The following is a 17,277-nucleotide window of genomic DNA, read 5'->3' on the forward strand; positions in this document are numbered from 1 at the left end:
AGATGAGTTAATAACTGCATCTTCCTTTTCAAGGAGCCTATCTTAATGAATGTGTTCAGGTTGGCCAATAACTGGCAGTAGCATTTACTTAATGAAAGCCATATGGAGAAGCTGTGTTGTTTCACTAGGTCACTTGGCAAACATTTCTTTGTGCTCCCTTTGTGCTTCCTGATCTCAAGAGTGGGAGACCAGGAGGTTGCTCTTCCTACGGTGCAACCTTGCCTTCATCAGCTAGGCTGTGGAACTGAGGAAACACACATTTCAGGATGAACTGGCTTGAGGACATAAATGTGATTGTTTTTCTTACAGAGTTGCAGTGGCAACACTGATAATTAAAACAAGCAGAATGAAAAGTGTTGGCATTCTCTAATGACCATCTGTGACTTCAGTGTGCTGGTACTTAGTGTTCAGAGGGGAACCGTGTGTTTGAATTGGCTCTTGGTTTTGCAGTAAAAATTGAAAGAAAGTGTTCTCTTTATGACTGCTTGTTTTACTTGTATTTTTTTCTTATAACCAGCATGGTTAGAAATTATGATATTAAATACTTTTAAATTCCTTTGCCATGCCACACCATTTTATGGACTTAGCACTTTGAAATATGAGACAATACTGCAATTCATGCATTCTTTTGCTTTTTTATTCTTTCAGTTTAAATAGGATTCATGGATTTTTATTTTTCAGTGAGAAACTATGAAACATGATCTGACTTGTTTTGATTGAGTTCCAACACTTTAACATGAGTATTATAGAAGGAAATAAGTAGTTTTTAACTTCTTTTAAGACTATAATTGTGTGGCATGATCAGAAAGCAATATGATATATATGACTGAAAGCAAAATTTTAAACATTTTAGAAAATGAATAATGGCTAACATATTAAAACACAGAAAAGCATATTTATTATGTTTGGTCACATGAAATTGCTATTTTTAGTTGGATAAAAAATGGTGGAGGGGCTCTGTAGTAGAGTGCTTGTATAGCATGCATGAGGCTCTGAGTTTGATCCCCAGCACCACAAAAGGGAAAAGAAACATAAAATATTGTCAATTTTTTAATTCAACTTGTATTAGATGATTCTTCACAATCTTCCTCTTCGGTTTAACTAAAATGAAATTGCATGATAGTTAATGCTAAATGAGTGAGCCTTTTGTGGTTTATTCAAATCTGATGCCAGTCAGTCCTTCTGTCTTTTGATACCTGTTTTTACTACTCAATAAATATACCATAAAGAGGTTATGAATGAAAGAAAATCATATCACAATTTAGACACTTTTATAAAGTTCAGAATATTTTAAAATCCAGAAGTCTAGGATGAAAGAGGGTCAGATTATGAATTAGGCCATGTTTCACATGATCTAGATTTATTTACATGTGCTTCTCTGTCTCTAAACAATCTATAATAGACATTTGAGTAGGCTGTAAAATGAATATGTTTCCAACAGATGAAATCAAGATGATATCCAATTTTGATAATTTCTGCAGATGTTTGCCTGAAGGGGGCAAGACCTTACTCAGTATCACACAGACCTGAACTCGTATTAGTCATATCACTAGCAAATTGGGACACAAGCAAGTGACCTAACCTCTGTGGAAGCATTTTGTTTGTCCACTTTACCAACAACTTAGTGCACTTGTGAATTCACCCTTCTTTACCAACAGTTCTGTGGTGCCTGAGAGCCTCCCCAGAGGTAGAGAACTATTGGATTAGAAAAGCTCTGTTAACCCTTCTGGTCTCACATTCTAATTCCTATTAATTTAAGCGGTATTAGCAACAACTGAGGAAAAGGGAACAAATTAACTGGAAATTTGAAACCATGAGAGGGAAGAGACTAACCACTCAAGCTGATAATTATGTATGAGTTCTTTCCATTTGACTGGTGGCCAGAAACTAGAGGGAGTGAAATTGATGAGCCAGTATGTCATGCTGGCACTGGCTGTGACAGAAAGGAAAATAATCCAAATAATTGTTTAATTGGATACTACTTAAAAAGAGAAGCTGGAACTCCCCAAGACTCGGGGTCCAGAGGAAACATCTTTCTTTTCAACCATATTGATTAAATAAAAACTAAGGATGTTGCATTGACAGCTAATTCCATTTTCATTGCCACAAGACTATTCACTTTATCTGTTTCCTGTCAGTACCTGTCAGTCTTTCCAGTTTTATTTTCAATATTAACTACTTTTAGGTTTTCTAATACTATACTTACAATGAAAACGGAAGCAAAGGAAATTCTAGCTACAAATGTAGTCACAGGAGGGTAATATTACAATGTCTCCTATGAGAGGCAGTGTAGGGCAATGGTTATAATAGACTGTCATGAATCAGCCTGAACTTGAGCCATCCTATGTCACTTCTACCTTATAGTCTATATAACTTATAAAGTCTTTGTTATGGTTATTTTTTTATTATTTAACTTTCTGTAATTCAATTTCTATACCTGATTATTAGGAGTGATGTTAGTAATGTTGTGGTAAAGATTATGTAAGTTAATTTGTATGCAGCATAATATGCCAGTGCCTGGCATGTTATGAATGCCAGGTAGCTGCCTGGCTTATAGTAAATGCTATTATCTGCCATTTCATTAATGGCAGTTTCACACAAGTGACTGTTTTTATATAACCTTAGTGAGTTGTTGAGTCATGACTCGTAAACTGTAAGTTTTACCAGAATTATCAGTGTGGTAAATTCTATCAGTTTTATAAAGAGGGGCTCCCAAAAATCAAACTATTTCAATACTTTCAATACATTTGGATGAATGAATATATATAACATAGATTAAGACTTTGGAGGTCATATGACCACTTAATATATTTGATCCCCATTTTCTTTTCTTTTCTCCATTCTCTTCAGGCTTTATTTTTAGGACCCTTTCTCTGAGCTGTATGCATTCATATTTAATGATTGTCATTTTTATTCCTTTTGTAGTATTAAATATTAAATATCGGGAGGAATACTCCTTTAATTTCCCTTTGGAGTAATAAAATGTTACCAGCAACTATTTCTTGAGGTCTGTAGCAATACCCTTTGTCAAAACAGAAGCACATAATAAAGCCAGCAAAACACTTATGAAGAGCTCTTAAGGATGTTATATATTGCATAAATGAAATACATCAAATAAAGTAAACATCCATGAGGTGAATAGGAGCTGATTTGGTTTCAGGAAGCTGTCACACAAAAACATTATAACAAATTCTAATTGCCAAGGTAACCACTAAATTATAACAAAAATTTAATGACTAATTTTAATGACTTTATTCATATGAATGAGAATCTCATTCATAATGAGATTATTTTAATAACTCCTTTTTTCTGGCTTTAATGAGATATAATTGACAAGTAAAAATTGTACACAGTCAAGGTGTACATATATTTGATATACATTGTAAAGTAGTTACCACAATAAAATTAATTGACACCATTAACATCATCAAAAATCATTGCTGGGGATAGGACTGTCTGTGGGTGGTGAGAACTCAATATCTACTCTCAGCAAATTACAAGCGAACATTACAGTCCTATAACTCTAGTTAGTATGGAGTATTAATGTAACTACATCATGTTCCATCCCTAGAACTTATTTTCTTATAACTCAAAATTTGTACCCTTTAACCAGCATTCCTCCGTTTTCCTCAGTTTTCAAGAATGTACCACTGACAGTCCACAACAGGGTACAAAGATTCCTTTTTCTCAACATCCTCATCAACACTTATCTCTTGTCTTTTTATTTTAACCTGCAGAGCTTTGTTGATTTAATTGAAAAATCATTCATTTAAGCCACCTTATAAATAGATAACCAAAAAATGCTTCCCTTCGATTTCATACACTTCAAATATCATTTCAATCATCACTAATTGGCATTCATATATATTTTTTTAGATAAAAAGTTTCTTATTTCACCCTGTCATTTTTTCTTTTTATGTTTTAGTGCATTATAGTTACACATAATAGTGTAATTCTGAGGATGTGGCTCAGTTGTAGAGTGATTGCATGGCATGCATAAGGCTCTGGGTTCAAACGCCAGAACCGCCAAAACAAAGCAAAGCAAAACAAAACAAAACAAAACAAAAAAAAACTTGTCTTCTTGGTAACACTTTTTCTAACAGGTGTGAGGTAATATCCCATTGTGATTTTCATTTGCATTTCCCTCATTATTAGTGAGGTCTTTTCGTATACCTGTTGACTGATGTATGTCTTTTTTTCAGAAATATCTCTTTAGGTCCTTCACTCATTTTCTAATTGGGTTACTTGATTTTTCTCTTCTTTGACTTTTGTCATTGAGTTACTTACGTGTTTTGGGTATAGGTTGCAAGTGTCATCTCCCATTTCACAGGTTGCCTTCTCATTTGTTGATTGTTTTCTTTGCTGTGCAGAATTTTTTTTAAATTTTTTTTTCCATTTTGTGTAATCCTATTTGTTTGTTTTTGCTTTTGTGGCTTCAGCTTTTGGTGACATAGCCAAAAAAATCATTGTCAAAACCAAGTAAGGAGCTTTCTCTCTGTTTTCTTTTAGGAGTCTTGTGATTTTCAGCCTTACATTTGAGTTATGAATACCTTTTTTATATAGTGTGAGCTTAGTATTCAATTTTTCTTTTGCATGTGTATATCTTTTTTTCTTTTTTTTTCCAGTGTCACTTGTTGAGTGCCTGTTCTTTCCCCATCGTGTTTTCTTGGTAAACTTGTCAAAGATGAGTTGATTGAATATATGTGGATTTATTTCTGTGCTCTGTAGTTTTTTTTAATTGGCTTTTTTATGTCTTTCTATGCCATTTTGATTGTTATAACTTTGTAATATCATTTGAAATCATGAAAAGGGTTGTCTCCAGTCTTCTTTTTCAAGATTCTTTTGCTATTCAGGATCTTTTATGACTGTGTGACTTTTAGGATTGGTTTTCTGTTTCTGTGAAAAATGCCACTGTAATCTTTATAGGGATTGTAATGAATCTATGGATCAATTTGAGTGGTAATATTTTAACAATACTAATTCTTCAATCTATTAACACCAGATATCTTTTCATTTATTTCTTTGCTCTTCAATTTTTTTCATCAGTGTCTTTCAGTTTCAGTTTATAGAGCTTTTCCTTCCTTGGTAACTCTGTTCTTAAGTATTATTGTTCTTTTTGATTCTTCAGTAATTGTAATTATTTTCTTGATTTAATCATCAGATAATTTGTTGTTAGTGTTTAGAAACACAAATGATTTTTGTATGTTGATTTTGAATCCTCCAGTTTCTCTCAGTTTTATTAGTTCTAGCAGTGTATTGTGTGTGTGTGTGTGTGTGTGTGTGTGTGTGTGTGTGTGTAGTTTTTTGGGTTTCTGTATATAAGATCATGTCATCTGCAAACAGATAATGTAATTTCTTCCTTTCTGATTTGGATGGCTCATTTCTTTTTCTTACTTAATTCCTTTGGCCAGGACTTAAAGTACTATGTTGAATAGAAGTGATGACCAGGCAGTGTTGGGTAGCAGGAAGGTGAGGAGGGGTCCTGAGAAAGGAGGCTAGGAGGCAAATAAGAGGAAACTTAATAGAATTTGGACCCTCTCCTATGTACCAGCCAATACAATCCATGCATTCTGAAGGAGTATGTATATCCATGACGTCTTTGTAGTAAACGTGTTTGAAAAGCTAAGGGTGACAAGAAAATATCCTTATTACCAAAAGGAGCTTTGAAGAATATTCCATATTTCCCTATTCTTTGTGGAAGTTGTTATTATAGTTCTTGTTGACCAAAAAAAAAAAAAAAAAAAAAAAAGACCTGTTAATTTCATTCAGATGGCTTAAAGTTTCTCAAATTCAAAAACCAAAAACAAATTGCTTTAACCTTTAACCTAGCCAAAAAAAAGAAACTTATTAAAATATCACTATCGATATGTATAATTGTATGATATTTGTCATTTCTGTTAAATTATAATAACTTTTTTAGGTTTTCACCTAAGCTTCTTTAACCTGTTTGAATGTCTGTGATCAAAGTTATTTTAAACGGTATCAGCACACAATCTGGAATTTCTACTTTGGAAATCACAAGTCAAATTCTTTTAAAATGTGTATATCTTTTTCATTCATGGGGAGAAAAAAAACGTTTAGGGAGGTTTTCATTTAATTCATTTTATCAAATTATAAATTACTTCATATAATGGGCTGTGAAAAGGAAACCCCCAATATTTATTTAAGAATGATACACTTACAATTAAAACAGAGACTTGCAGGAAGATTCATATTATTCTTTTGGGGGTGTCATTTATTGTAGAACATTGAGGGCAAATGTAATTTGTTTTATTCCACATCCACATTGTTTCTTTATTTTTCTTCTTTTTCTTTAGTTGCTTTTTCTTTCTTTTATTTAATGCTTTTTGGTTAAATTAATTTTAAAATAATTTTTCTTTCCTTTTAAAATTCTAGTACAAAATGCAGTTACCAATATAACCCTGGAAGCAGAGACTTCCCTGACTTCTGGACAATTACCTTGCAGATTAAATTCCTACCGCCCACATTTCAGATCTATTTTGAATGTTAATATTAAAGACTAATTTGTCTAATTTTTTGATTTTGTAAAAGCTTTAATTTCAACAAATAGCCATTAAAATCCACCTGTGAATAATGATGCAAAATTTTATGGGGTTACAATGATGTGTAAGATAAATCTCAGGGTCCTGCTATCTGTGACAAGGAGCAGATAATTCAAGAGGGGAAGTCATTAGGCCACAGCCTTCTATTTTATGTACCTTATCAGGAGAAGAGGCTACAGCATTTTCCTTTAGAAGTGGTTTTTCTAATGAGCTCATCAGACCATGTGGATGGTCATGAAACTGGTCATACTGTTCCTCTTTCCTATAAGAGGATAATGGAATCCAAGGCTTTCATTAGTCTTTCACCAGCTCCTGGGCTTTTCATGAACATGTCCACTGCCTTAGTTCAACAATGTACATGTACTGAGAGCTACACACCAGTGTTCTCTTTGGGGCACTTACAGTGTTAATCAAGGTCATTTGTAATATTTTTATTGTTAATTATTGGTTTTATTATCATCTTAATGCTCTTTAGGGAAATCTTGGAAGAGCTGTTATCATAATTTTTTCTAATTGCTTTTGAAAGAAAACACTTGATTTATTTATTTTTTTATCTTTTGGCCAATGTGCCTTAGAGTAGGTGTTGGCTACACATTTAGTACAACATGGATAGCATGCACTCTTTAGCAGTATATTATTATGTCTACTGTAATGAGTGTCCTCTACCTTGCAGGACAGTTCTTTTTACTCTGACTTCTGTGGTCGTACTTGTCATTACAACTGACTGGATCAGCTGGGACAAACTGAACCGAGGATTTTTGCCCAGTGATGAGGTTTCCAGAGCGTTCCTTGCTTCTTTCATCTTGGTCTTTGACCTTCTTATTGTAATGCAGGTAAGTGTCTTTGTGTTTCCCTCCTCTCACTGAAGTTGCTCTATGCTTTGTTCTCAGTATAACAAACACTGTAAGCTATAGGCTCCGTAAACCCAGAGAAGTGCATGGTTTAGAGTGGCTATTAATGGGGCTTTCGCTGATCATACTTTCAGCAGTTTACTGGGAGGAAAAGACAATTGGACTTTTATGAGAAGGGCACCAAAAATTCATTTTATTAACTTTGCAAGGTGGGCCCCTAGAATCTATGCAGCATTGTGGCATGTTCTGCCAAGGCTTTGGGGGTGGGTTGGGAAGACAAAAACAAAAACAAAAACCCCCTGTCATTTAGCAAATGGAAAGCTGCAGCGATGAGGATGATATAAAGCCAGCAAAGCAGGGAAAAGCAATTGTCAAAGCAACTCAGGGTTTTATAGTAGTTGAAATGGAGTGATGTAAAGATGCTTTTTCTAGCTATGGAAATTATTACTTTCTTTCAGTATTCACCAGAGATGATTCCATTTTCATGTAAACAATATTTCTGTCCTGCTTAGCAACAGATTTTTTTTGTACAATAACATCATACTAACCAGCGTGACTCATGTAATCTTCTGGTGTGAATGTTTGGGGTTTCAGGAATCGTGTTTTTGAATGGGGCAGAAAGAGATATTAGCTATTTCTTGGTGCCTTATCTTGCTCATTAAATGTCCATCCATTTGCTAGACATTTTCCTATTGCTTTCATAAGGCAATTTTGGTCTTTCCCCTCCTGAGGCATTATAACTCATCAGAACAAAGGGAACCACTGCCAAAGGGAAAGGAGACTCCATTGTATTTTGAATTTATGTGAGATTTTGCAGGATAGCAGATTGTTTTTCTTATTTCTAGAGGCAAAGAGGGACCTTTATAGGAGCTATTCTGTGTTGTCTCAAAAGAGAACAATAGTTTGGGGTTTTTTGTTTGTTTCTTCTTACTGGCACATAATATATCCTAGGCAATAGGTTCATGATGGTTCTTAGAGTATATTATTATTTTTAATGAGTGATATCTTAAAATACATTGTAGCCTAAAATTGTTTGAAGACATAAAATTGAATATTTTTGTCTCATCTAAAAATTAACAAATTTCTTTTTCCCTTCCTGTAAGGTAATTTAGCACAGTGAAACAAACCTTAGACTTGGAGTTGAACAGCATTGGCAGGTTCCACATATGTCTCTCACTAGCTGTAGGACATCCTCTGGATAGCTGCAAATTGAATTTATGGCACTTATGCAATAATGCATCAAGCATTACTGTAGAAAGGCCATTTTAATCTTCTTTCACTTTCTAATATACATCCTAATGTTAAATGTCCTCTTTGGTTAAATGGTCTAGTGGTACCTCTCTGAACCCATCTTTAAGTCAAAGGTCTTAAGTAACCAAGTAGACCATGTATCTCCTTAAATTTGCTCCATTTGCTGCATTTATATATGTGAGAACATACATTCCCAATTGCCCATTACCATCCTCTGCTTTCTATCCTATTTATGTAAATTTTAAGTGTTCTTCCAAATAAGTTCACTGAAGCCAGGGACATCAAGTAGAAAAATATAACATTACAATTTACAGATATTATAGATTCACTCAAACAGAACTTAATAAAGACAGATGGAAGAAAAGAAGGATGGCCAGGATTTATTCAGGCAGAGTCAGCAAGACTGGAAAGGAAAAAACATTCTAGATGAAAGAATGGCATAAAATGCAAGGAGTCAGTAAATGCTGAAGTGTTCAGAGAGTAACCCAAGACCAATTGACTGAAGATGAAGAGTTCATGCTGAGGAATATATCAGTTTGGACCACTTTGGCTGCAAGTAACAGTAGCCCTGCCAAGGCAACTTAATCAAAGGGAGAATGTATTTCTGCATTATAGGGACATCCTACACATTTCAAGTGGACGGTTGCAGTTGCCTCTAGAGACACTTGAAAGCAGAGACTGAAGTATAACAAGTCCTAGCCTTTATTTTCCATCTCTTGTCTTTGTTTTTCACTTCTGTTTTTACACCCCCCTCCGCCCCCACAACTGCAAAGCAGCTCTTTTAGTTTTCCAGTTCATGTGAAAGAAAAGGGCCACAACCAACAGCTCAACAGGCAGTTACTCTCTACTTGTCAGGACCAATTCTGGATCCCCACGCAGCAATTATAGTTAGGATTATCCTGCACCTGTCCCCATTTGACTAGGTTAGGGTGAGAGGCTGTGGAGACAGGGCAGATCAAAGAAAAGGGGGAGAGACTGAGTCTCAAAATGAAGTTAATAGATGTGAAATATAAAGAAGCGTTGAGAAGGAACCCCGAAAAGTAGATCTCAACTCCTTTGCCCTCTCCCCAACACCAAGTCAGCCAGTCAGGCTTACTCATTTATCTTTTCATCTCTTTGTTTCCCAATCCTTTCTTCTCATTTCTTTTTTGCCATCATTCCAGTCTTGACTCTCCTTTAAATGATTATAAAACAATTGATGGAAACTTCTTATAGATGTCCCCATCTACCCTTCGTCCTATACAGCTTGCTCTCATTACCCTCAAATCAGAAATGTCATGACCTACACATAATTAATTTTTCAGCCCCATATACTGTTAGTGACTCCTCAGGGACCAAGAATAAAGTCGGGACTCTCCAGTGTCCTCCAGGATCTGGCCCTGACTCTGTTTCCTCCTGTATCTCCAAGGTGCTTCCATTCTTCCCAGACCAAGGACTTGCTGCTTTGCCCTTGATGTCTGGGAGCCCTTTCTCCTCCCTAGACTCTATCTGTCCTGCTCTATTCATCTAGACCTTACCACTGAAGACCTTTTCTACTCCCTCTTCACTGAAGTCATGGGATTACTTCCTCTTTGAAACTTCGGTAGCACCTCTTACCTGTATTGCAAGACTGTACACCACTTTTTTCTTATTACTCTTTGTATCTCTGGAGACTTGCTAGCACAGTGTCTCACAAAAACAGGGTAGGCCCAGAGTAATAACTACTCTGTGAGAGCCTCATGTAGAAGTTCTGGGAACAGGCTCATGTGGTAAGGGAGATCAATAAGGGAAACAGCCCCAAAAACATGTCTTCAGGACATTTGAAAATATGTAATACAAATGGCCTAACAAGTCCATAGCCAACTAAATTGTGATCTCATCCATCCCATATTCACATATATCAGATAAAATAAAAATAGAGTAGTAAAATTAATGGAAATGGAAGGAGCAGTTTCATTAAAAGAACTGTCCTCATTAGAATTATTTAAGTGATTTAAAAGCAATTGACCTAGGCTTTTCTAATTATAGGAAAATTCCACTTATACTATAGAAAGGTACTTTAATATTTGATTAAAAAAAAATAAACCATTAATTTTTTTTTCTGGTACCAGGAATGAACCCAGGGTCTTACACATGCTATGAGGATGGTTTACCATTGAGCCCTAAGAATTTGATATTATTTCTGTAAATATTTTATTTTTAACAAAATCAGAGAGCCAATTATTAATACTTTTAGATAAAGAACAATTATTTTATAGGTGTTCATGAGATAGGAGTTTGCTGCATTTATTATTAAAACTATTATTAAAACTATTTGTTGTTTCACATTTTTCTGTTGTTTTAGTAAAGTCACTAAGAACTAAGACATAGATGGATGCCTGAAGAATGTAACATAACTTGTACAAATGAATATATGACAGAATACAAGAAGTAATTTTTAAAACATCTTTTGAGAATTTTATCTCAAATTCTATTTAGTGTTTGCTATTATGACATTTGTTTTTATATTTCCTTGTATTTCATTGCATAAGTATTTGATTTGTAATATGTTCCACCCACCTATCTTTCCTGCTTTGTTAAGGAAAAGGTATCTCTAAGACAAATTAGAGCTAAAAATGTGTGCGGTAGAATAAGTAAAGTAAAGAAAGTATCAGAGGAGTTCATAAAAGGAAGACCAATGCAGACAGAGTAGAAGGGGAAAACTTCGAGAAAGAGATGAGAACTGAAGGGCAGTTAGATTTTGAGAACACCAAACAAGAAGCAAGAACATTGTTTTTTCAGTCAGGTGCTTTAGCCTAAATATCGAATAAGAACTCCATTCAGTTCAGAAAACATTTATTGATCATTCCTAGTGTACCTCAGGTGCTGGGAACAGAGGATAGAGTGAAAGATATTCAAAGACCACTAAGACTACAAGAGTTTGTAGTTGCAGAAGAATTTATAATTTAATAGAAGACATATGAGTAGAAAGGTAGAGAAATATTAGGAAGACCATTTTTATATAGAAGAATTCTTCAAGAATAAAGGGAATATCTACACTCTTGCCACTTTCGAAATTCATCTCTCTCTCTATTGCAGGAACGAGCATACCTGGTATGAATGAGGACTTGAATAAAGGAAGTTTTTCTTCATAATATAAAGAACATTTTGTGTTCTTTTTACTAGACAAGAAAGAGAGAGAGTAAAAGAGCAGGCAGAGAAAGAGGAACTGAAGGTAAAGAGATTTGAGGAACTAGAAAGATGAATATAGGTGAAGGCGAGTGAAGGAGCCCTACAATTCTCCAGTGTGTGTGGATGGGCTGGGGGGCAGGGTTAGGCAGTGGTGATGACCGTGGAGAGTGATGGAGCTATGTCCATTGTTAAGTTTCAACCTATTCTTCATCTCTCATGGATACTTTACATAACCAGACTCTAGGTAATTGGTGTTAGAGAAAAAAAACATTCCATTTCATACTTGGACCAATGTGATGTAGCACTGAGGTGGCAACTGCATACCAAGTGTCCAGCAGGCAGAGGAAGCCTTGGGGAGGTAAATTTCTATGAACATATTGGTAAGCTTGAAAAGATTTTGCACTTCTACATCTTTGCAATTAGTCCTAAGCCAATTATGTAGTTATCTAACTGAGACCTGGATTTTAAAGCTTGGTGGTTAAGTATATAGGGTCTGGAATCAGACATCTACGGTTCAAATTCTGCCTCTGCCTTTACTAGCTGTGTGACTTTGAGATTGGGTATTTAATTAACCTGGGTTAATACTAGGGTCTAATTCATACAGTTTATTATAGCTCAGAATTGCATACAACTGTGGCTGGCAAATTGTAAGCACTACAAAATATTAACTCTACTCAACAATGAGTGGAATGCTAATAGAGTTACATGTGAGTTCTAAAACTTAAGTTTGTAGAGGTAGACTGAAGCCACATCACCGAAGGGCTTGAAAAACTCTGAAGTATTTGGATTTTATTCTAAGGATAATGTTGAGCCAATTAGAGTTCTAAGCAATAAATTCTAGAAACTAAAGGTTATTTTTAAGAAATTTTCCCTTAAAGGTTGAAGAATGATTTAGTAAGAGGTACTGAAAGAAGGAAGAAAGCTTTGCATGGTTAGTGTGGCATTTAATAGATGGAGTAGCAGGGGATTCACTAGGGTTGCGGCAATAGAAATAAACACAGAAATATATTGTTTGAGAATGAAAATAACAGGTTTTGTTTATGCATATTTGAGATGGAAGGAAAGTTACTCAAGTAACTATTATAGCATCATTAGCTGTGATTGGTCACCCTGCCATTTCGTGAGCTCTTTGAAGTGGGAATCACATATTACTTTTATATACTCATCTCCTTTATAGCTTCTTACAGGACTTCTGTAACACTATAGATATTTTTAAATGTTGTTAACTAATAGCTACTATAAGATTTCAAGTAATAAATTGAAATAATGGTGGAAAATTTGACTAAAAAAAAAAAGTGACAAGGTATATAGTTTGGAGAAAAATGTCAGGAGTTTGGAAGTAAGGCACATGGAGCTGCGGGAATGGCAGGATGTCCCAGTCTGGAAATGATGGAGAGAGAAAAAGGAGATGTTGGTGATAGTGTGCAGAGTTTCAGTTAAAAAAAGGGAGTAAGTTTTTGTGATCTATTGCACAACATGGTGACTATGGTAATAATGTATTACATATTATAAAGTAGTTTAAAAACTAGATTTTATAAGTTATTACCCTAAACAAATACTTACTGTGTAAAGTTATGGATATGTTAATGCATTCCACAATTTATCCATTTATCATAACATCACATTATGCCTCATAAATATACACAATTGCTATGTCAATTAAAAATGAAATAAAAATTTTTAGAAGACAAAAAAAGCAGATGAAAATTGAAAAGTAGGTGATAGACCCAGCAGAAATCTATATTTCTAAATACATAGAAATAAATATGTGTGCACATATGCATACATATACATATATAATATGCATGGATGTGTGTGTCTGTATATAATATCTTAGAATTAGGTACACTGAGGTGATGAGAGAAGCCATGTAGAGGAGAGACTATTAATCTATTAAGTCCCAAGTTTTCAGTTCTGCAAATACTTCAATGACTTGGGTGCATTATAATAATCTGAAACATATTTCCTTTATAATCAGTGAGAACAAAAATAGAGATAGTTCTATAAATAGGACACTGGGATATATTTGACATAAGTATTGACCATCCTATAAATAGAACATCAGGCATACATTACATAATATACAAAGAGGTAACTTTCATTACCTGTTCAATAATGTTTTTGGTGGAAAGGAGAACAACACTTCAAACAAAGGGTTACACAACATTTTTTACAACATGTTGTCATTTTCCCATGAAGTTGCTTATTTTGACAATGTTGTCCTTCTTGCTGTTTGAAAATAATGTGGCCTTTCATGTCAAATCCGGTATCATCTTGGATAGCAGGTATGGAAGTGATACACTTTCTTCCCCCTGATGGCTTCTCTTGGCACTGTTGTAGATATGCTGAGCAGAGGTCTCTTTTGAAATCCAACAAATTTATAATATGTTTGTTCATGAATTTGTGAATAATCCATGCATTTATGATACACATATCAATTAGTGAATAAAGGTCAGTGTCATTTTTCCATAGAATGTGAAATAATTGGAAGCCAACCCCTTGTGTCTGTCCACACCCCCGTTGAAAATGTCGAAGATGCCCACTGACTGCCTTTGGTTGAGGCACACTGGCTCTACTCTCCTTTTTCCATCGTTGAACTTTGCCAAATGGTTCTACTGTGTTTGTTCCCAAAATGACACATTTATTATCCAACCAGTTTGCAATGAAAATTCCATTATTTATGTCAAATCTGTAATCAAATGATCCTTTTACTTGTTTTTTCATCAATGTTTTGGATTTAGAGGACACTAATTTAGTCTTTTTTTCCTTCCTGGTGCCTGTAACTTGGAATCCAATATTTCAAAGGTATACCAACAAATCATAACCAATGAATAGATTTACCAAAAATAAATAAATAAATAAAACCACAGTGTTTGTGGATTCTCTGCCATTTTAGGATTTTATAGAATATCTTACTCCTAAGGAAGAAAATGAAAATAGATTTTGAGAAGATGGCTAGAAACATCCACCTGTGCATCCATCATACTTTCGGTTTTCTTTATTACAGTATTAGGCACAAAATGTCATTTACTTATGTATGTGACTTGCTTTGAGACTATTTCCTAGGGACATTATGTTAGTCAAGGCCTCAGCAGAAAAAGAATGGCATACAAAAGAAATCTCTGAAGGCAGTGCAAAAATGAAACTGTTTACAAAGATATAGACAAGATTATGGAAACTAACCATATAGAGAGAATCACCCAGGGATTACCAACAGATGGGGCAGTTATTATTCACTTTATTAACTGCTAGCAAAACCAGTGAGTGCCAAAGCAGCAAAAGTTGTGGCTCTGGGTAGAGGTCACCCTCAAACATTTTGCAGCCTGTGATACAGGATCATGAAGAATAAGTACTCTGACCTTGTGTCTCAATTCTGGAAGTGTCTTCCGTTGGCAAGACCAACAGAAAATCAGAGGGAAAACAGCCTTGCTGACATGGTCCTTAGAGGTCAGCCTCCTAGAACTCAAGGCAGGATAGAGAGGGGCAAAGATGAATTTTGGTGTATAAATAGAGAATAACAAGAGCAGGTGGACATCGTGTCTGCAGCTCAGAACATCCAGACAAGCACATTGCACATTACTATGCAGTATACATTGTCCCTGTGTCCTATTTATAGGACAGCTATTTTCCACCAATGATAATTTGAAATATAGTACATCCTTTGAAGTAAAATGACAACGCAGTTCTAGGAAATACTTTCATGAATGCATTTCTTATATTAAATATCAGTTATGAATGTTATATTTTGTTCAGCTGAACATTTAATAGAAGTAACTTTTGCAGTAAAGTGTATGCCACTTTTGTAATGAATTCAAAAATACTTTTGAATGCCCTAATATCTATTACTTTTCTCAAAAGAATAGACCTCTAAAAGCACAGTAATTGTTTCAGAGTTATCATAAGTGATCTATTTGTTGCTAAATTTAAGTTTTTATAGATGCTCCACATCTGGGATAATGGGACATAATGGGTTAAGAAGAAAAAAGCCAACAGAACAAGAGCTGGTAAATCCCCATGCTGTTGATACATCTTTTTGATACTTCTCTCTTATGTGCCTGTTTGTTGCTTATGTACCTGGGTACTTGCTGTAACTTGTAAGCCCCTCAAGGAGAGGAAATATTTTACCAATAGTTTATTTCCACAGCAAGCTCATGTTTGGTGAATTACAGTTTTATTATAACTATCTTGCCAAAGGAAAGAATAAACAAAGGAATGAATATACCATTATTTCAGGAAAGCAAAGAACATGTGTTTTTTTCAAGAGGTACAATGATTTACTAACAGCAGGTAAATGAACCATCCAAAATATTAGGTCATTTCCACTGAAGTATGATCTTACAGTAATTAAGTATCTAAATAAAATCTGAATAACTTGCAGAGCTAAGTGTTAGAAAGGACTCTGGTCTGGTCCAAAAGCACTTGGAGAGAAGTGATATTTCCAAAAGCAGTTCTTAATGTACTGGAACATAATTATGAAAATTAAATTCTACAAACATTTCACTGTGCAACAGATTTAAAGTGTGCTTACTCTTTGTTTCATACATAGTTTTGCAAAGTAGGTTGACTAGTTAAAAAAAATAGACATTATGACTCTTGTAGACTTCATTTTAAAACCCCATTGACCTGACTGTAGTAGGTCACTTCTTTTGAAGTCACAGTAGTACAAAGTGGATTCAATCTTTTCAGAATATAGGGCAAAGAGACAAGCAGAAACCTATTTTAATTAAATAACCTTGGTGTTTTGACAAGTTGGAATGTATTTTCAGGCTCAGTTATTCCAACTAGTTTTGTTTACAGGCTACTTAGAAGGAAAGGTTTATTTAATGACTGTCCCTGAGATTTAACGTGTTCTTGAGCTTTAGGAATATATTATATAACTTCTTCAAAGTATTTTAAACTGTTCTTTGTATTTGTTTAATATATTCACTTTTCTTACTCTAGGGTTATGCTCCTACTTGAAAACCCTGTAAGGGTGATTTCTGTTACAGGTCCCAACTAAGAGCATAGAGTAAATGGCTTATAATTTAAGCACTACCTGAATTAATGATAAATGCCCACTCTTTTCATGGTACACACCTAAAAGGTTGAATCTCAACTTTATTTGCCCTTCTCAGATCACTGCTAATCCAGTGGAGAGAAAAACAGTTCAAGGAGAATGAGAAAGGGGGATCTCATTATATTGATTTGCAATGGTTCTCCAAATAGTAGTGGAATTACTAAAGTGGATCTGTCTCTGAAGAATGAAGGAGTCCAGCCAAGTGGGCAGTCTGCATGAGTGCCACGGGAGATGTCTCAACAGGTGACCCATGGTACAAAGGGCATTTGGGAGAAGGTAATAGGACAGATGGAAGCATTGGGATTATCCGGCAAAAATTTTTAGGATCTCAACATGAGTTCTGTAGTACAAACACATTCCCTTGGAAATGAAACCCAGAGCCTACTTGGCATATAATATGGATCAT

At 34.8% G+C, this 17,277-nt stretch overlaps 1 protein-coding gene across 4 annotated transcripts in view; it reads left to right on the plus strand.

Annotated features, from left to right (window-relative positions):
* The window catches only part of Tmem117 (transmembrane protein 117), a 476,419-nt gene that overhangs the window by 391,197 nt on the left and 67,945 nt on the right, over nucleotides 1-17,277 (plus strand). For all 4 annotated transcript variants that reach the window (XM_047551639.1, XM_047551640.1, XM_047551642.1 and 1 more), the window contains one exon: nucleotides 7,237-7,396. In XM_047551639.1, the coding sequence (XP_047407595.1) occupies nucleotides 7,237-7,396 (160 nt within the window). The remainder of the gene's footprint in view (nucleotides 1-7,236; nucleotides 7,397-17,277) is intronic.

The sequence above is a fragment of the Sciurus carolinensis genome, chromosome 4 (assembly GCF_902686445.1).
Source record: "Sciurus carolinensis chromosome 4, mSciCar1.2, whole genome shotgun sequence".
Lineage (NCBI taxonomy): Eukaryota > Metazoa > Chordata > Mammalia > Rodentia > Sciuridae > Sciurus > Sciurus carolinensis.